The sequence below is a fragment of the Vanessa atalanta genome, chromosome 9, assembly GCF_905147765.1.
Source record: "Vanessa atalanta chromosome 9, ilVanAtal1.2, whole genome shotgun sequence".
In the NCBI taxonomy this organism is placed as follows: domain Eukaryota; kingdom Metazoa; phylum Arthropoda; class Insecta; order Lepidoptera; family Nymphalidae; genus Vanessa; species Vanessa atalanta.
In genome coordinates, this window is record NC_061879.1 from 6,231,313 (window position 1) to 6,254,088 (window position 22,776).

General features: G+C 30.8%; 1 protein-coding gene across 1 annotated transcript; it reads right to left on the reverse strand.

Moving 5' to 3' along the window:
- Positions 1 to 2,359: 2,359 nt before the first annotated feature.
- LOC125066252 (chitin deacetylase 1) lies at positions 2,360 to 22,004 on the reverse strand. Its single transcript, XM_047674255.1, has 12 exons — positions 21,868 to 22,004; positions 17,406 to 17,509; positions 13,781 to 13,892; positions 12,541 to 12,668; positions 11,927 to 12,069; positions 8,580 to 8,622; positions 7,893 to 8,069; positions 7,555 to 7,693; positions 5,899 to 6,002; positions 4,774 to 4,916; positions 2,985 to 3,206; positions 2,360 to 2,614 (listed from the first exon to the last, which is right to left on the reverse strand). Exons 1-12 carry the CDS (start codon positions 21,914 to 21,916, stop codon positions 2,533 to 2,535), a joined length of 1,446 nt encoding a protein of 481 aa, XP_047530211.1. The 5' UTR covers positions 21,917 to 22,004; the 3' UTR covers positions 2,360 to 2,532.
- Between the last annotated feature and the right edge of the window lie 772 nt (positions 22,005 to 22,776).

The following is a 22,776-nucleotide window of genomic DNA, read 5'->3' on the forward strand; positions in this document are numbered from 1 at the left end:
TTTAATTTGAAACATTTTTTATTTAATAATACATAACATTCGCAAAACGATCTTCAAAATCAAAATCAAATCAAACGAAATCAAAATATAATTTATTGAAGTAGGCTATTTAAAAGTGCTTGTAGCACTTTTGAATCGTCATTTTTATTGAAAATATCTATTTTGTGAAGTGAAGCTACCACCGCTGCGGAATGTAGATTCCGGTTCATCTAATGAGATGAACCGGAAAGAAACTCAGTAGTTACTCTTTTCTAACATTTAAACTACAAATTTATGTTAGTTAAATACAATTATATACGTATATAATATATCGTGTCTGGAAGTCAACGAGTATTAGCTCCACGCTATTTCATCATCTATATAATCTTGTATTGAATAATATATTTTTTGAATAATGTATTTTTTACAAGTTATTTGAATTTTTGTATCATCAAAGTTGCATGTATTACGCTAATGAAACGACACGTCCCGCGTAAAAAAATCACACGCATATCTAGTATCTCGAATTATTTATAAAACTACCGGTTCAAATCTCAAAATCTAAAGGTATACTTTTTTAAACCTTAAAAATGTTTACTGTGGCTTATTTCTAAAATATATTATTATAAAGACATTTTGTACGTCCTTCAAATTTCACATGTAAATTGTTTATATCATACTTCTTTAAAATATTGTTACAATATTCGAAATAAATGGCAAAGGAAACATAAAGTCCAAATATGAGCAGACAAAGTTTAAATCGAATTCAGGTACGTACGTATGCGTGAAGCTTACACACACACTCTTACTCACTCACACAACACTGGTAGCGCAATCTCAAATTAAATCTGCGACGAATATCAGACGCGAACTGCCGCTCGTTCTGTACAATAATTCTGTAAATCGTTCCGCTACATACTTCATTTATTATATTCATAGTACGTTTATCTAATTGGATTAATAGCGAAAAGGAATGTAATATGAAGACCTGTTCTACCTCGATGGATAAACAAAAGATCCGTTTGGATATTAACAGAAGATCACGTCCTCTGAGCAAACACCATTGAGTAAACATGAATTTGACTCCGGGAAATAATCATTCTATACATCTATCCTTGCGGAAGATATTCGATTGTCTAATAAATTCTGCCGTTACTTATATCATTGCATATTTTAACACAAAGTCCCTCCGCCTTGTCTGTCCGAAAAGAAACTCAGTAGTTACTCTTTTTCAACATATAAAAATACAGTCATGTTAGTTAAATACAATTATATATGTATGTTTATATCTCCTGCCTGGAAGTCAAACAAGTATTAACTCCACGCTTTTTTTACACGCTATTTTATATGTAAGTGTGTGTAACCATCCGTGTATATTTGTATAGGTTTGAGTGTGCGTAAGTGGGTATATAATTTAAATTTGATATAATTATAATTTAAGTATAATTAATACATCTTGAAAAAGAAAGGTTCAAAATCGCTCCTAAAAGCCTATTTTAATAGAGTATATTTAGATTTTGTTGTGTTTCATTCGTGTTTAATGCATCTTGTAGCCGGCTGGAAGACGTGAGAACTTTTACATGCCTCATGAGAATCTGCGACTCGGAGCGCGATGGAAAAACCTATTTCTTAGAGCAGGCCAACAACGGGATTAAAATAAATTAAAGACACATTATCTGTATTGTAATTTAATAAATTTATCAAAATATCTTAATCCTTACGATACAATTATTACAATATAATAAATGGCTATCTCGTATAATCTGCATTGTGTTATTTGTACACAACGAATATGATAATAAATTCTTGCAATATTATTTTATTAATAAATAACATATACAAGATTCGAGCATATTTAAAATGCTTTTATAAAACCAAACAATTCAGTCTAGTCATTGCTACACAACAAAATATACGTATATATGTACAATGTAACAACATATTCAGAACAATATTATGAAACTAATTTTCGTAAGATTTTAAATTTCTTATATAAAAATTTTAAAAAAAATCTTTGACGTTTTGGACATTGAAACCTTAAATTATAAATTATTACGTTATGTATATACATTAATTTTATGAATAGAATATTTGTTTGACGACAAGCAGATCGATTGTAATAATTATTATTAAAACCGTTCTCCGAAATCTGATTCACTGGTAAATTACTTATTAACATATTTCACTAGATCACCTAAAATATGTTTTATTTTTCTTTGTATAATAACGTTAAGTCATTATCAAATTAATTGTTAGTTAATAAAATAACGTTATTATTTTAGACAACGTTCTAAATTCATTTGAATCGGTACCTAGAATATAATTGACAGCTGTGTTAAATGATCAGCTTTATGATAATCCTTCAATGAACCCGCCAAATATATTATTGTTATATTTTTAACGAAGGCGTTTTAGAGTATAAAATTAAATTTTAATTTCTCCAAGACTATCTTTAAGTCGTTTGTATACTAAAATTCATAAAAAAAATAATCATGTGTTTTATTATCTGCCTGTCATCAATACGAATTAAAATTTTATCGGTATTACTAACTATTATTTTCTCTTTAAATTGTCAGGAATATAGTTGTCTTTTCCGGGTATGCCTGTTCCACCAGAGTCACCTAACCAAGGATACCTGAAAAATATCAAAAAAAAATTTTTTTCATTACATAAGCAGCCTGTAAATTTCAAACTGCTGGGCTAAGGCCTCCTCTCACTTTGAGGAGAAGGTTTTGGAGCATATTCCACCACGATGCTCCAATGCGAGTTGGTGGAATACACATGTGGCAGAATTTCTTTGAAATTAGATACATGCAGGTTTCCTCATGATGTTTTCTTACACCGCCGAGCGCAAGATTAATTATAAACACAAATTAAGCACATGAAAATTCAGTTATGCTTGCCTGGGTTTAAACCCGAAATCATCGGTTAAGATGCACGCGTTCTAATAACTGGGCCATCTCGGCTCTGCAAACTTTTACTAATTAATAATAAATAATACTTACTGATTCGGGCATTCAGTGCAAGTCTCCATATAACGGGTATCAGTAAAGTTTGTGTCTGGATGTTTGAAGGATAGCGCGCACTTATTGGAGAGGTTACAAGGTGCTGGTGGTAGATCCTTCTTGTCACATCGCCACGCCTCGTAGTTGTTGAGGGCCTTTAGCGACCGCGGGTCAGTTATCCAAGTCAGGGCTTGTGTTACAGTCACAAACCAAACGTCATCCCTGGAAATGAATTTATTTTTTATTGCACCTAATATTTAAATACTATTTTAAGCTACAAGCATACTTAACAATTATTTTAATAAATTTCAAATAATATAATTTGTTTTTTAAAACTTTGATGAAGTATGTGAACATACCACGAACATAATTTCTTGTAAAACTTAATTGATATTAAAATGACACGTTTATGTATCGATCGAACGGTGCAGCAATATTACATAACACATATTATATAGGACGTACTTAAGATAATTATTGTTTTTCAAACGCCAAATTCCAGGATTATATAGAAATAAAATTGATAAAGACATAAAAATTAATATTTATCAAAATGATTCTCCCTTCTACAATATTGACAATGTTTATATTTTCTGAAACACAATATTCTTTTTTTACGAGATAAGTTACTATCCTATAGTTTCTATACTAGAACCAATGTTTTGTAATAAAATGAACTCGATTTCAAATAAACAGAATGTTATATAAAAGGTCCTTATTGAATAGCAAATATTGAGTTATTACGATTCTAAATGCGATCGTTTTAAAGAAATACAGGAAAAAAAAATAAAAAATCTTTTGATAGCAATTCGATAAAAGACCAAATAAATACATCACTAGTACAATTGCAATGAGAGGAAAATGTGCGCTCCATTGAATTGCACAGACTCCTATTCACTGCAAATAATTAATTAATTTGCAATGAATAGAAGTCTTATTACCGCTTCTTGAAATGGTTTTGAAATCAATAGTTCTTTTTATTTATGCTAATGATAAATATAAAAAGTCAAATGGCAATGTTCTATTTATGCTTTTATATTATTAGAGTTTGGAAAATAAGTCAATTGATTCTGTGAGTACGATTCCACGAGCCAAAAATTTATTATTTTTTAGTTTGGCGGGCGAGTATATGGGCCATCTGATGGTAAGTGGTCACCACCGCTCATAGACAAATGTACTGTGAGAAATATTAACCATTCTTTACATCGCCAATGCGCCACCAACCTTGGGAACTAAGATGTAATGTCCCTTGTACCTGTAGTTACACTAGCTCACTCAGCCTTTAAATCGGAACACAACTAAACTTAGGTAGTACTGTTGTTTTGTGGAGGAAAATCTGATGAGTGGGTCGTACCTAACTAGACAGGCTTCCGCAAAGCAAAATTTCGAAATAGTCCGTATAAAAACACTTCGTAAGTTTCGAAGTCTTTTAAAGTATCAACTTTTACGGTTATTCTTATGTCCGAAATAATCGGTAACTGATGTACAATAACGATTCTTTGAATAGTTTTAAAGATATTAAAATTCTTCCAAAAAGAATAAAACACCAATTAAGATGTAACCTTATCCTACATAAATGAAATTAATTAAAAAAAAAACTATCGTACCTAATTCGCTTCAGCAATATTTATAAAAAACAGCTACAAACATATATTGAGCTACTATATTGAATAATATGTATTTTAGTATACTAGAAATACAAAAACACAATATAACTATCAGAACTCCTAATAATTTTGCCAAGAATAATATAACTAGCCGAATACATGTGTAGGGCACATAAACTTACAAGTTAGACGCCCACTGCAGGAATTTATGTAAGCCTCGCTCGAGCTCCTTGATTTGGAACCAGTTGGTGTGGAAAGGCATCATATATGGCGCTCGGTTTTGGTCGTAGTACCTGGTGAAATCCTCTTGAAGCCACTCGAAAACCTGAATTTTAAATATAATAAATATGACTAATTAACAAATAAATATCAATAAACGCACCTGCATAAATGTAAACTAACTTTAGTACTACTGTTATTATTGTGTATGTAATTAGTAAAATTATAAATTGATTCAATCAATGTTAAGCACCGAGATTTCCCTAAGATGAGAATAAATTAATTTTAACCGAAGATTGCCGATTCAAGCCCGAGTAAGCATCACAGAATTAGAGCTGCTTGGCGAAATAAGCTCCTAAACTTCTCCTGATGAGGCCATTGCCCAACAGTGGGAGGTTTGCAATAAATATGTCGTTAGTTTGATTCAGTTTATTTAATAGTAGTTTTGATATTGCGCTGTTTGACACTGTGAAGTATTAGTTGTTATCACAATTGCCAATCGGCAAAAATAAATTTCAATATATTTTAAGCTTGAATTTTAAAACTACGGAAATACTATTTAGTAGATAGTCAAAAATTATTGCTCCGTGTAAATTCTATTCGAACAATGTCGCAGGCGTGACTCGCAATTGAATAAATCGCAAACATACCCAACATGCAAACATTTACAATTATTCTGTAGCCGTGAGGAAAAATCAATTACACATAGTGCGGTCAAAACACGCCTGGGTTTTATTTCCTTGCGCGTTTAATTTGTTCTCTATCGGAACGGAAATTAAACCGTTTAAGAGCACAAAAAACTTGAGATAAAACGTTCGAAACAACTTTCAAAACATTCTCGTTACACGCTCGTGTTTAATTAATGAAGTTTGTCGCCACCTTATAACAAACCGTGATTGTAGAAAACTTACAAATCATATTGTCACATGAAATTTACATCATAATATTAACTCTAGATTGTCTTTGCAACTAGTTTTATGTATTAAAAATTTACAATTTTATATTCAACTTTACATACTTTAATCAAAAGTTGAATTTACTTGATTTTTTTTTTTAAATACGAACATAATAAGACTTCATGGACTTACCTCATTGGCATCGTGATTGTGCAGAACGCACTGATCCAAGTAAGGACAATGTCCACCTTCATAAGTCTCTACATAATGAGCGTTGAAAGGAACTTCCCACAGACCTGTTAAAAGAAAATTACGAATAAATGCATTATAACGCGATACAATATTATTCAATTATTTATGTGCCTACGTGTAAATCCAAAATTAACAAAACTTTCTAACATTATTTAAATAAAAGTATATATTTATGCGCCTTCAATCACGCTTACTTGGACCACATGCGAGAGCTCCCAAGTCTGATCTAATACCACTCACTGTAACACAAAAAACGTATGTTTTGCGACTGTATAATATAATACATTTGCTTAAAAAATAAATTCTACAAACTACTACTACTCTTTTTTTTTTATATGATTTTTTTGAAATGTAAATATTTTATCATTTTTTTAAAAATATATTATTTATATGATTTTTAAAAATTTCAACTACCTACTTTGTTTGTTGACGAAATACATAATTTTGTTTATTTCTATACCATCCTATAGTTTGAGCGCTTTTGCAATCGATTCTCTCGAACTTGGCCTCGCACACTACCGATGCTCACGACGAGAATGTGTGTGCAGTAACTTACACTCATGCAGTATCTTGTACTAAACGTGTAGGGAACGATAAGCGGCTATCTCAAAACACTTTCATATTCACTTGTCTAATACTGGTATTAATACCGTATTCTATTCTGAATATAAAATTGTTATAATATGAATTGATATATGCAGTTGTATTTTTTATGTAACGTCTATTAAGTATTTTAATAACATATTATACAATTATTAATATATTATTATAAGACTTAATGTAACGATAAAGTAATTTTAAGAACCATATGCAGTTTAATAAAAAAAGTAAATACACAAAATTTAATATAATTATAATATTAAAGACTCATATTTTGTTAAAATCACGATTCCACAAAGGCATGTATTGCTTACTTTCCAGGAAGAAGACGCCGCGATATGCTGATTATTCCAAAGAATATTAACCATATTATTTTATATTGAATATTATCCTATTGTGGTTTCGAAATTGTACCGTGTGCACATTCATACATCCTAATTTGGTAATGATACACAATACTAGATAAGTATATGAGATATAAACTAAGAATAGTCGTGATCATTTTATTTCGCTCTTGCTCCGACTTATCAATGGTGAATTTGACGTGATAACTACATAATGAAAGTCTATTTATTTAATCATATATATAAAAAAACATTATTGGATAAAATTATTCATTTTTGTCATTTTGCACTAATTATTTATCCCTGTCCCTAATTCCAGCATAAGTATTTTGTATAATTATAAAAGTGAATTGAATTAGTGTGTCTGAGGATGGTCGTGAAACAAATGCTTGATTCATACACTAATACGAAACAAAGGCACGCAGCAACCATGAGCAAATTACTGAGAACAGATTTTTTTTTCTATAGTTTTACAATTAAGCCTTGTTTTCATTCAAAACTACGGACTGCCTTTTTGAATTTTCCTGGTGACGTTGAATATTATCAATCACTACGATACTTACAGTTATCATTATTTTTTAAGATACCCCTACGGGTTATAAGAATATATTATTAAAACTTTAATGGGCAAAATTTCAAAGGGTTTAAATACCTGGGAACGACTTGGTAGGGCAGGTGCCAGATTTGCACTCGTGCGCGATTTTGTAGTCGAGCGTGTAGGGCCACACGGGAATCGGCAGCGGCGGCACGCCCACCGAGCTGTCGTAGATGTAGCCAAAATCTTCTAATACCTATATACCAGCATAATATGTAAGAGATACCTTGGACTATTTACAATATTATAATAGCTAAGATTTTTGTAACTGATACTATATATTATAAAAGTACATCTTATGTCTAAGTTAACGTATTATGAAAATTTAAGCGAGACATTCGACTTAAAATAATATGTTTATGTATAACAGATATAATATGAGATGTGATACATACCTTGAATTGAGTGTTACGTCCAGGCTTGAGGAATGGTGCGCGAGCCCCGACGATTTCAGAGCGTGAAACGTTCGCGAACTTTCGTAGGATCTCGCGCATACCGATCATCTCGCCGGCCCACTCTTCGTAGCCTTTGTCTTGGAGACCTTGTTGTTGGGATATCGTGCCTGTTGCTATCTAGTTGTTACAAGATATTTTAATTACATTTTAATCATTACTTGTACTTCATAGCTTATGTGAATGCACATCAAACGCTTTTATTATTAAAAACGAGTAGTGGTATCGTTGCCAATATCCAAAGACACTATCAATACGCTACCTACACTGCGTTCTAAGTGTTATGCTTCTAATGTCTCTGGTCACACACACACTTCGCCACATACGCTATTAAAAAGTATTGCCTCTTAGCGGTAAACTGAGTGACGATTGTTCGGTGGCCACTCATAAAATTGCATAAAGATATACCACCAAGACACCAGTTTCTTCAGTATTCTTATCACAATTGAAATATAATCTTAACCTAATCTAATATTATATTATCTGAATTAAAAACCTCCCAATTCAACCAATTCGTATTAAAATTTACTGAGTCAAAATTAAACTAAGTATATGTAATATCTAAGACGAAAATTAAAAAAAAAAAGTGTGACTAAATCTAATTATAATGTAAACAGTAAAAATACTTACTTCGTGACCATCGTGTGCGAGCGCCTGCACCATAGCGTAATTACTGTAAATAAAATCAACATTATATTTTACTCATAAAAAGGATCGTTTCATATAAATTTCATATGCATACCTATATTCTATTCCAACCATAATAAGACAAATGTCAAATAAACAACATTGGATATAAAATTGATGCGATATCATTATTTGAGAGCTTGAATATTCAATGATATTCATTATGGATATTCGAAAAAATGGCGTTTTCATATCGACGAAGCTGTTATCGAAACATTGAAAGTAAAAAATATTGTGAATATAAATTGTAAAACTATTACGGTATTATAAATAAAGACGTATTGACGAATCATGAACTGTTAATAGTGTGCACTATAGTTGAGCTTTTAGCGAATCGCATGAAATACGTTAATCTATGGTTTGTTTATCTTTATTCATTCTTCGAATGGAATAAACTATTCAAATGTATTACAAAAAACATTGATAAAGATAATTTGTTTTATTAATTAAATTGTTTTTCTTCAATGAATTAATGTTCCTGCACTTCTCGATCTAAACAAGGGCGTAAAATGTAGAATCGTTAGTTGCACTTCGAATCGTATGGGCTAGCTTATAGGTAGGCAGAGATGTGTGCTTATAATCAATATCATATAACCCGTTTGTCTATGATCTTTTATTAAAAATACGTGTTTAATGTTAAAATTTAAAATGCAACTAAACCCACATAATTTTACGTATACAATAATTACAGACATTTTTATATATTATTGTGTAACGATCAAATAAAAAATGACTTTCAATAAATATAGGTTAGGTATACTTAGTAAAGTTACTAGCAAAACAAAATCAAAAACTGTAAATTACATTGGATATTGTACTAAAGAAACGATAGTGTACTTGAACTCAGGCGTCTTTGTTCACAGTAAATGCTATTAACAGCGACAAAGTAAAAAGAACGCAAGCTCTAGAATGCAACGACGAAATATCTTCTTCTTTTAATTTAAGCAAAACTTTTTCATTTCTTTTATGACACGAGATATCCGCCCTGATTCCATACGGGTATATTTGGTTTTAATCCAGTTGTCTGTGTATTGCAACGCCGACCTCCATACCCTGGGTTGGTACGGAGAAATTCTTAAGAGAAAAACCGAATTACATTTGTCCCGCCCGGGATCGGGAGGCACGAGCTATAAAAAGAAGAGAGCGCGCTAACGTGAATGTCAATAATATTGCACAACCAATATTATTACATTTCAGAGACAATTACTTACCTAGATCAAATACAAAGATTCACGTACTTATATACATTTACGTAGATCTTATAATAATGTTTATTTTGTATATTTACGTGAGCCAGTGTAATCATAGGCACAAGGGACATAACATCTTAGTTCCCAAGTTTGGTGGCGCATAGGTGATGGAATGGTTAATATTTCTTACAGCGCCTTTGTCTATGGGCAATGATGATCACTTACCATCAGGTGGCCCCTATGCTCGTCCGCCAACCAATGCCATAAAAAAGGATAATTTTGTTATCTTTTTTTTATTACCTTAAAATCCCGATAATAACATAAAATATCGATTGATTCGTAGATTTAACATTATGATTACTTTAAAATTAAATCCATTTAACATTTTGATTACTTTAAATAATTATTTCAATTCAAATTTCGACTATAATAAAATGACGAATCATAAAGAATTATTTTTAAATAATTACTACATTCAAAAATATATAATGTAGATATAGCCCGAATATGTATTTAAACATGTCATGAAGTCAGGTAATTAAATAAACAGAATTCGATCTAAATAATATACAGATAGATTTACAACACGCCAATTAGAGATTCATGGGATGATCTAATTGAAATTCATAATAAACAGCCCTCGTGTCGTAATAGTTAAGACTTTTTAATTAAAAAAACTTAAGTCTGGCTAACTAGTATATTTAAAAAATGATTCGTACTTTCTCATCGTGGAATTATTATCTGATTATACTTTAGATTATTTATTATTATTATTATTAATACTAGTTTTTAGTAATTTTCACACATTAGTAAATTTCACACATTTAGTAATTTTCACACATTTTACCTACTATCCGTTATTCGTAATCTTCTGATCCGTAATTAGCAGACAAAGATTATGAATTAGACAATTCTACTTTCCGTATTCCGTAATCAAAACGAATCGTTTCATGAAAATTAACTTCGGGCATTAATCGCTTTCAGCTGTAAGTAATTCAATTTACAGTCATTTCTCGTTCTATTTTTGTACGTATCGTTCACAAAGAGTTCATATTCATACGTTTTCAAAACATCATTAAGAAGAAAATAACACGTTTGGTAAAAGTTATAAAAATTAAATAATCTGATGACAGTTTAATAATCCAAAACAACCTCTTTTCGAAGGAAAATAAATTTCTTCTTTATTTTACACTATGACTATAAAAAAAAAACCGAAAATGCACACGTTATATGTACTACAAAACTTTTTGAAGTTAGGTCTTAGTCTTATAGTGAACAACGAAGTTTTTTTATTTAATGACACAAGCAATTGTGCTACCTGACGATAAATGGTCGCCATGGTCTATAGATATTCGTTCGCCAATACGCCGCCAACCTTGGGAACCAAGATATTATGTCAATTATATTTACACTGACTTATTCAATACCAAAACATTGGCGGTAGAATTTGCAATGCGATAACCCACCCAGACGAGATTGCGCCAAGACCTACCACCAAGTAATTTTTTTAGCAATATGATATGCAACTTAATTTATTAAAGATGGAATTACATAATGTATATATAAGTATTATATTATGAAATAACTACAATGATAGCTTGCGAGTGACTGACCTGGTATGTACATACATAAAAGTATAATATATTTTTAGCATGGCTGATTATGTAAAATCTCTAATTATTTTTTGTAAATATAAAATACTTAATTAGCATGACATCAGTTATATTTTGGCAGAACTTCCTAATGTCTACGTATATTTCATATTAACCTTTCATTTAATTATATTTTAAATGAATCGTAAATTAAGTTCGTTTGCGTCAATTTAATCTTTAATACCATACAGTAAGAACTACAATTCTTTGTAAACGAAATAAAACATAATGAAATTACAACGAACATTATATACCGGCGGCTTATTGCAAATTCAGTTTCAATTGAAATATAATGTGATAACCGTAAGACGGATATTACTTTCATTATTACGAACATTGTCTATATAAAGGCGGTTAACCGCGTCGTTCACGGTTAATCTTCATTATTAATATTTTAGCAAAATACGCTAGAAAGTGTTTGAGATACGGACTGTTCCCCAATACTAACCTGTACTCGTGAGATAAGAAGAAAGTGCCCCGAATTGGGCAGTCGTTTGGATTACGTAATTTCCCATTAAAAACTTTCTTGTATAAGTCGTAGTTGTTCAAATTAACGGCGCCATCAAATGTGAGCATTATCATTTGCGGCGTCTGAAATTAAACATTGAAACGTAAAACTTAATTAATGTTTATTAAAGTTATAATAACGCATCACACTAATTGACCAGATTCTGGTCACACAATATATTAACTGCAACATACGGAGCGCGTTCTCTCAAAATTATTAAATATATCATTCGCCTTAAAAGTAGTTACTTTTAAATAAATAACAATATACAAATAGGTAGGATTTTTTAAATATCATTTTCAACATTTTAAACATAAGGTCATACAAACTTGACGTGATATTTAAAAGTAGGTTGTGGTTTCTCAGTACAATGTTAAACCACATTTAATGACAGATTTTACATATTATTATTTAAAAAAAACAAGAGTTGTATAGTATGTACTTATATAATCCGAAAATTCGCTTAAGTTTATACAAATCCAAGTGCTTTAGAATTGCTGCAATTCAATTAACGTGCTCCGCGCGACTACAATGTTATTTGTTCTCAGACTTACGTCCTCTGGATCCAGACCGCCCGGTATGAGAGTGCCGTCCTTCGAACAAAAACAATATGGAAGCTGACATTCCGCTGGATCGCACTTCAGCGCTAAGTCTGTTGGAGTCTCTGTTATGGGAGCTGGTGCTATACAAAATTAAGAAAATGTTGTTAACAATAAGTATGATTATTTTTATAGTTTCATTCAAATGAGATAAATGAAACTTAAATTTAAATAGTAATTTATGTTTTCCCTAAATCAGTTTCAAGTTAACATATTTTTTATTCTACTTTTATAATTACTTATGGGCTTATCAAAGATTTATTTAATAAGAATACCCTGCAAAACATTAAAATCGTCCGGTGGATTATGCACCCCAATTTAACATACGATTATAACTTGCGCATGTGTAATGTGCTTCTATTCACAACTGGTATATAACGTAAAGTACATATTATGAAACGTTAGCTAGTTCACCTTATTTTCGTGAAAAAAAAACATAGTAGAAGGGGGTGGCACAAGATAGCGTGACTGAGGTTTAAACAAAAATATTAAACTTACGATACTGTGTCTTAATTGAATTCACTGAGGAGTTTACCAAATAGGAGAAACAAAAATGATTGTATTGTAATTGAACGAAGCAGATCCTATATTTAAATGCGTGTGACTAACCTAATCGGTATATGTCTCTGCTTTCGTTGAAAGTGGACAAAGCATTGGATCCTCGAAAATAATTTCGACACACTAACTCTATCACAAGAAGTGATTTCTATTTCAATATTTATTAAGCCAGTGATCACGAAGCTATTCAAACAATCGATTCAAGATCACAGCGAAGGCTGTGTACACAGGTGGAGTGCATTTCCCATCGGTAAACAGACATACTGTGCGAGCAGGCATTTGCAGTTGTATGTTTGGCATCCGTGCCATCCCGCTTGTCTCGCCTCTTGTTTCGTGACACGGTGGGTATGCTCTACTACATTTGTGTTTGTAACGGGATAAAGCTACCAAAGTGTACAGTAATACGTATGTTGCACGACTACTAATTGAATTTTAAGTTCGTGTGGCAATAATGACTTTGTTGGGGTGTGTTTAATTGATTAGTTAAATTATACTGAACGTGGAAGGAGCAATACGTAAATTATTTGTTTAGAAGGAAACAAACCTAATAATTCTGTTATTTGTCGTCGTTATTTGTAAAGATAGTGTTTGGGTGTTTTTAGTAATTTATGTGATTAGCAGCAAAAGGTATACGTACTTGTTGGTATTGGACCACATCTTGCTTCCACTTTAAACGTACAGTATTTACTGATGTCGTCAAAGTATAAGCCAGATGGACATCTGTTCAAGTAAGGATATCCATCTACACACTGGAATAAAACAAATTTTATTAGATTGAAAGATTTTTGTAGATACAATTAAAAATTAACAGTATTACTTATGCACAACAAAAATTTTCGATTGATCTCATACCTCTCGAAGTATTAATTTTAATCATATTATATTTGATTAAAAACATAAAGGATTGATTATATTCGGAATACTTTTAGGTAGTAGGTAGTAAAGTTTCAGAAATACGCCGTTTTATAAAATAATATTTGTCACTCGTGGCTTCGAACGCGATTCAGACATTATCGTCAACTGCTAGGCATTAAATGTAGCCTTTTTTCCTTCTTAAAGTTCCAGCTGGCTGGATAGCAAATTCATCAATTTCGGTTCAGTAGTTTGGTCGTAAAATACAGACAAACAGACAGACACGTCACACAGAATTACATTCATATTTATGACATTAGTATAGATTTCCTTTTTTTAGAGTTCTGGAGAGCAAAATTGATAATATTAATAACCATAATTGATATTAATTTCGCTAATTGATCACGTTTGACACAATACTATATACTAATAGGTAGCGCTCTGTTATAAATTAACAGTATTTTGTAATTAATAAAAAGGGTGATATCCACGTAAAATGTTAAAATGTCTTAAGCACTGTTCTAGCAGGATGAAATTTTGCAAAAGAACTAATTATGGAATGAAGGTGAGGATGAATAAAGAAATAATTTCTCATAATTCAACTCAACTCAAATGTTGTCTTTGAAAATCTTTGACTTTGAAAATCGTCATTTACAGTTTTATAAATTTGGAAATCGATATTTAAGTTTCTGTTTATTAGACATTTGCTGAGAACCGAGATGGCCCAGTGATTAGAATACGTGCATCTTAACCCATGATTGCAGGTTCAAACCCAGTCAAGCACCACTGAATTTTCATGTGCTGATTGGTTTTATGCTATTTGTGTTTATAATTCATCTCATGCTCGACAGTGGAAGAAAACGTCTCAAAGATGCAGGTTGCATGTCTAATATCAACGAAATTCCGCCACATGTGTATGTGGAATATGCTCCAAACATTCTCCTCAAAGGGAGAGGAGCCAGCCCAGCAGTGGGTAATTTACAAAGAACTCGGTGAATTTATGAACAGTACAAAAACAACATCTGTATACCTTATACAGATTGTATTATAGGTATATGACTTATAATTTTATAATTATTCTTTTAGTTTATGGTAGTTTTTCGTTTGTAAGTCAGTAACGTAGTTGATTATTATAAAATGTCGCAGAATGTCGATTTACAACATTAATTTACATTTACAAATATTTACGTCAATTTAATGACGACGTCAACTCCGGTCAGCAATTCGATTCTTATATTAGACAATCTCGTTCAAATAGCCAAACACCCTCAGTATTGGGAAAGAGTGACGAACGATTACGAACATGTGCAAATAAAACTAACCCCTCCCACGTCTTTATTCATCATGGCGAAAGTGCACCTCTACGGGGGCTTACTTTCAAGCTGCTTACGTTAAAAGGCTGAGAACATCGCAGAGCTCTAGCAACGTTGTGCAAACGTCTCTGCGAGAAACGACAAATAGATAATCGGAGCTGTCCTGCCAGCTTTCGAAAACTGGGCAGGACACTTTCCATACCGATCGGACTTACTTATCATTGGACACGAGATGACGAAGTACCACCATTGTTCTTATAAAATCTATATATGTATTCTATTATTTTTTTGGACGAGTTAGATTTGTCAAAAAATTGGTTACTATAGGAAAGTGGCCATTATGACGTCTACCAAACTATATGTTTTAATAACAATATTATATCATGTTACATATTCAATAACATCGATCGATAAGCAATCAAAAAATCAGTGAATAAAATGTCTACCATTTTCTTTAATATCCAGAGTGTCATAATGAATTAATGGACGCAACTAGAACTTTGAGCAAATTACAAAGCAGAGATTTTTATTCATCTCGTGATAATGCACAGCCCTGGAAGACTGACTCGTGGATTTTCTTCTATTTCGAGATAATTTTGAGCTTTCAAAGGATTTTACTTGAAACTTATAAAAAATAAAGCATCGTAACGCAATCACGTAATGAAGTAGAATCTTTGCAAGAACAAACCAATTTACATCGATTCAAACATGAACCCTAATTTACACCAGCCCCTAACCATGTCATAATTCAATTTAATGTTACAATTTCAAATATTTAGTTGCATGCAATCACTATTAGAGACACAAAAAGAAATAAAACGGCTCTTTACACGTTTTATTCCTCATTTCAAAGACACATAGATATATAATCGTTTTATTAGACTTCTATTGGTCAGTTCGCGCCGTTTACAAATTAAATTGTCAATAGAAATCCAGTTCCTTAGCGCTTCAAAACCGGTTACACATGCCTCAAAGGTATATATAATTATTTCATTTACAATTTTAAGGCACATAAAATGCAAACTAAGTCTCTAAGCACGATAGTAAATGATTTGAATATGGAAATTTATAAAATAAGATATAATTGAAATCCCAGTGGGACCCAATCTTTTGATACCAATTAATTTTAAAAACTTTTACCGGTATTTCAGCAACCGATGTTTGATTTAATGTCTTTTTGAATTGTAACAGTTTTCTTGGTTTAGTTGCTTGCTTGAATGTTTCAAGTTATTAAAGAAAAAAAGACACAGAAAATCTTATGATTTGTAGCAGTCTGAACTAAGGAAGATAGCAATGTTAAATGAATCATTTAATCCTTCGCCTAATATCTTCGCCTCAGGGCGAGTCGGATTGACACCATCGGACTATATGACTGAAGTTCTAGAGAGTGCACCTGGTTATACTCAGACATTTATGCATTACAATACCTCTGTATAGCTGGCTCTATTGAATAGTGGTCTCTGTTGAAAATGGCCGCCGTAAATGAAATTCGGTCAGGAGGGCATAATGTACGTATTTACGTTGGTGAATGTGGCTTTCGGCTCGCGTGTCGTGTAGACAAATGATAATATCAACTCTAAAGCATGTTTTTCAACGCTGTATTGCATAATGAAGCCTGATAAGTTTCATTAGTTTGAATTTAATGATATTTTTTTATAACCAAGAGTCAAATTAAAATTTGATAATGGGGGCGAACTAAGCTTCTCCTACCCTTTCTTTATTTATTCAGAATAGAATTCTAATAATAATATTATAAATGTAAAAATTCGTATGTTTGGATGTTTCTTACTCGGTCTCCAAAAAAGGGTCAGCGGATTTAGATGGAAATTGTAATATAAATAACTCATACACTACATACGTATCCCATCACTCGTTGTTGCCTATTTAACTTAGATCCTCAAAAACGAGCGAAGCCACGGGGAAAGCTATTTGTCTTAAAATATTGAGCGATGACGATGAAAACAATAATTTCCATTACTTAGCGTACATACATTATAAATTAATATATAATATCTTACTCAATTCAATATTTAATCATTGTTTTTTTTTAATTAAAAGCTTTCATTGAACTTCAATTGAATATAACGAACTACTAACTTGGTAGAACCGGCGACAAGTGGCGGGATCAGCGAAATTACCGTTGCCTGTAGTACCTTCGGGACAAACGAATTCAACCGCTTCTTTTTCTTTCTGGCTATTTACTGTAAATGAAACATTAATTCTCCCATTAATCTCTATAAAAGGAACAACAAAAAAATACAATTTTGCATATTTTTTTCAAATCACCGCTATTGTTTTTAAATCTTAAAAATAAATTATGTCGTACTAATGTTATAACATTTTATTTTTAACGAGTTTGACAAATGTATTATGATTTTAACATAAAGAAGGTGAAGGTCAAATTTGCGGATAACATATTATTTTATGGTAATTTTAGTATTCTATTAACATAATAAACGAAAAAATGAAAGTGTTAAAAATATGTACAATTTTATATTCCTGTATAAATAATATATAATAATAAAAGGCTTCTATATGTAGAATTATAAATTCGAATGCTCTAATATTAAGATAAGAGCCTTCCAATTTGAAAAATCAGGTATACCGTTTTGGCGATGACACTAAATTTTATACCTCCTTATTGCAATTTTGTTTTTATATGTAATTTAATTGATAACTGAATTTCATTCTTTTCTATTGAATTTTATGTCATCTTAAAAAATACATCATACGCCAAAATTTAAAATGCATCACTGTTTTATTTAAACTAATCGATATATATATCTGATATAATGATCTTGAATAATTATAGCCATATCCATACAAACATTATTTGTTGAATCTTGTATAACTATTAATCAACTATTTAAGTCTAAATCTATCAGTATCGTCTTTAAAAAAATTTTTCGGGCAATAATTACTGTTGAGCAATAAAATCCGTTTTTTTTTTCTTAATGAGCTGAAATTCTCACAAGAAATACCTTCCTAATAATAGGAGGTACACGTAACAGATAACGAAATAACAGCTGTGGCTATCCACAACATGGATAAACTGCTATTTCCCCTGAAATTATGTGGTATTTTCTACAACAAGAAACATACTTATTTATAAAAAATCTTATAATCAACAAAACGGTTAGATTATAGCAATATTACATAATATTACAAAAATTTGCGTGTAAAATACGAAAGTATGATTAAAATCAATCATACAGTAATAAAAATATTATATAAGAAGGTAAAAACTACAATCTTTACAGATTATTAACTTCAGAAGCGGAAGTACATTTGAGCTAGCCATTTCTCTTCAACATGAAATATTTACTACGCTATCCGTCATAATGCACGCTTATAATCACGTGATTTGAGGTGCACGATCGGTACATCTTTGTGTAAGCGAGTTACGTATTGTTGACTGGTTTCCAAACTTACGAGTTGTGAGTAATTATACAGAATTACGAATGCCGGCCGCGTATTTTATTCTCTCTGAGCAAACGAGTTAGAACACCAAGACCCCAAGGAGAACTGGATTTAGCGTTTGATTTATCAATGATTACTTGCCATGAAGCAGAGCATCGTCGATTAATTTGATTAAAACAGATTTAACAGCCTGTATCTTTTAATTGGGATCGGTCAAAATTTTATATTTTAGCCTCTAATAGTTCAAGTACTTTGACTTGATGTTTATTGATAGTAAAACATAACCAAGATATTATCGGTGTTACAGAAATACTTAGATAAACGAACATAGAACGGGGACGATTGTATGACGAAGTGTATGACAAAAAAATATACTGGCTATTGAAATTAACAGAGTATTTTATTATTTAATTTTATTTAAGAGAAAAAAATATCTGTAATAACATTCGAAACTCATATAACAATGATTAGCTATAATTTTTTAATATGATTTTTCTTATGATAATTTGTTAATCAAAACATATTAATAAAAGCGATGAAACAGATTTATTACTTTTATCTTTCTCATTTGAAATATAATTGTAGGTTTTATTTAATAGTGATATATAAAATAGCATTAAAGAATAGAATATAAATTTTAATTACCAGACTGACATTTACGGCAAGGAAGTACTTACGGCGAATAATCGTATAGGTTATATTTAAAAAATATGATACGTACCCAGTTTTTTTATTTAAATTGCATACCAGTTTGATAATATAGCTATATTAAAATAATAAATCAATACAGCAAAACATGATTGCTTCTTATGTCTGACGGTAATCGAAAAAATTAGAACTAATGATTACAAAAAAATTTCCATGTTAAGTGATAAATTGTTTATGTTTTTAATAAATTTTAGACGTCTTTACCGAAATCAACTCCTACTATATTTATTTATAGGTACTTATGTAAATATTTTTCGTAATTAATTAATTATATATTAAATATCCATCGATAAGATAATATGCTAAAGCGTAATTTTTGGCTGAAAACATATAATAAATAAATGTTTAATATTTTTATCTATTAAATTAATACGTGTAAAATCATTGGTTATGCCTTGAATTTTAATTTGTAATTAAATTAATATGAACGACCATAAGTAATAAGATTATTCAATGTATTTATCAACTTAAGTTATAGTGAATCTTAATAATCTAATATATTTATATCCATCGAGAACTGCTGTTTGTTTTTTTTTAAGCTACAAGTTCTCTGAAATTTATATTGAACAACCTTGGAGTGCCGCAAGCAAAATTGTGTGAATACGTATGTCAATAATATCTAACTTTATTGCGTGCTGTAACAACTTTCTATTATGGATGACATTAATATTTTTTATATATACATATATATAATATATTAGAACTGTAGCCGCAATCATACAGCCTTTTATTTAGTTCCAACAGTCTGTCGTCAAGAAAAAGAATGATCGCGATTAAAACCCGTTATATTAAAAAGAAATATACACCGCCAAAGGTTAAAGTTAAAGTGTACAATATATACTTTAGACGTTGTAAATATATTCTTTTGCGATATTTCGACATAATTATATTCTTAACAACATATTTTAAACAGGGTCAAAACTTTTACAATCCGAATACGTAATATGTTTAATATTAGGACATAATACCTTTTAGCATTATATAATTTTTGCATATCCGTAACATTTAGTAACTACATAATAATGGAAAAAACGAATAAAAAAAAAGTACTTAATGTATTAAACAGAAAACAATATAATTTTCATCCATTACTGACACGAGTTAGGTATAATATATTCCTGAAGAATTTAATAAATATATTTTCAAAGCAAGTAAACCTGTTTTCATTTACACATATTTTTTTATTTAAAAGTGTACGTGTTCGTTAATTTGCTTATTTTACTTCAAAGTTATTTCCTAGTATTATATAGTAATCATTACAATTTCCTTGTTGATTCTTATTCATTCTCCGTAACGCGGTTTGGTATGCGCCTATAGTTTATCGATGGAATGTAAAATTATTTTTTGTGGGAAGGTCACTTACCGACTTCGATGTCTGATAGGACACAATATATATTTTACAGACTGAAAGCATTTTTCTTGTTTATTTTTGCGTTAATATGATTATCTTTTACTAGGAATTCTGATATCTTAAAAGTAGCTATCTACCAAAACATGTTCAAATTTCCTTCAATTATTGTATCCAAAATTATTTGTATGTAATTTATTTTCCGACTTTTGTTATAAACGTTTTAAATTATAAAAGCTATGTACCTAAAAAGTTACAATGTATCACTGCAATCGACGCATAGATGCCAAGAGCTCGTAACGAAATAAAAAAAATGTGATGCATGCAAGCAACACTACACAGGTACTTAATAAACCTGTCAGGATACAAGCCCACTATAACATTTACATCAAGGCAAATAGTGGTGAACATATGCGTATATATTCTTTTTTTTATATATGTATATGTACGACTGAAAATATAAATTTTATAATTTTGCTATTAAACAGTATTAATTATTATAATTCTCAAGATTTCCAACGTTTTCAATATAAAATATAATTAAGATTTTAATGAACCAATTGATCTTGCCACTCGACGAATCTCGGGCTGGTTATTATATAATTTTCCACTTTCGAACATGAAGAAGTACCGTCATCCTCTAATATATTACAACCGGTCACGTCCCAATGTCAAGTGAAGGAAAGGACGTATCAACCACATAATTATTCGTCAGTACACTTAGTAACTAATCATTATAAGACACTTTCTAATTCTTTAATAATATGAACAGCCAATAATATAATTTCGTAATAGTAGCTGTCATATTTTGTCACCATATCTTACTGGTATAATAGGTAACGAAATAACGTACGTACGTTTACACGTTTAATATAAATATTTTTAACTTCTTTTACATTATTTTTAATGTACGTTTATTGATATACGTATAAATTGATAATTTTTTGAAACTATAAAGTAATAAATATATTAAATCACTTGCATAAAAATACGCCTGCAATTTTAAATTTTATGCAATATTATCACAAAAGCATTTTTGCATACATAAGCTTAAAATTAAAACACAAAATACTTTTAACTAACCATTCACAAATATGGCACAAAAAATAAATACTCGCGTGTAGGCGGTCATGATGGCCGCACTTCGCTCAACTCAATAATTCGTTAAAGCACCTTTCACCACCGCGCGCACACTGCCAGATTTACAAGACAGAGGTACTTCGCTCTACCACCACCCAAACTACCGTCTACTACTCGTCTGCACGGCTTTCTCCTTCTAAACCATCTGGTCTAAGGTTCTGGCTATATTGGTAATATTTTACATTATTCAAAGGGCCTATTTAATATTCATCAATCATGACTTTGGGAATGATATTATAAAACTCAATAGTAATAACACTACTTAATAATACTAATATTAATAATGCTGCTCTTTCAGTATCAAAATCTAGGGTTTAATATAAGTACCAAATAGCCTTGGAGATAGAAATGTTTTGGCATAAGTATCACTAGCCTATTTTATCACACATATTCAATCACAGTCATTTATTCACAACTTATGCCCACGGCTTCGACCGCTTGTATTGGAGGTAATAGTACAGTAATAAGCAAGGTAATGGTTTGCGAGAGTATTTTGTGTCAAACACAAAAAATATAACAAATCTTTTTTATACTCTACCTTTGCAGGAACCATATTCATCTATTATGTTCAATATATATATATCTCTCTCTCTCATTCTCTCTCTCTCTCTTTATGTTTAACACACAGTATGTTAATTGTATAACACATGACCCTTATTATTTAGCCTAATATTATATAAAGCATGTAAGAATGTACCAACATATATGATGTGTGTATATATAATACATAGTCACGTCAACAAATCGTTGCATGTCTATTTATGGTAGTAGTTTTTGGGTTGTGCGCTATACCGTGTCATGTCATTCAGTCTGAATTATAATCGACAACCAACAAATAATCCTTGTAAATAC

Excerpts from the sequence above, each read along its gene's own strand:
- LOC125066252 (XM_047674255.1), bottom strand. The coding sequence starts at position 21,916 with ATGACCGCCTACACGCGAGTATTTATTTTTTGTGCCATATTTGTGAAT. Across the intron at positions 17,510-21,867 it reads TTGTGCCATATTTGTGAATG|TAAATAGCCAGAAAGAAAAA; the intron begins GTTAGTTAAAAG and ends TTTCATTTACAG. Across the intron at positions 13,893-17,405 it reads CTTGTCGCCGGTTCTACCAA|TGTGTAGATGGATATCCTTA; the intron begins GTTAGTAGTTCG and ends GTTTTATTCCAG.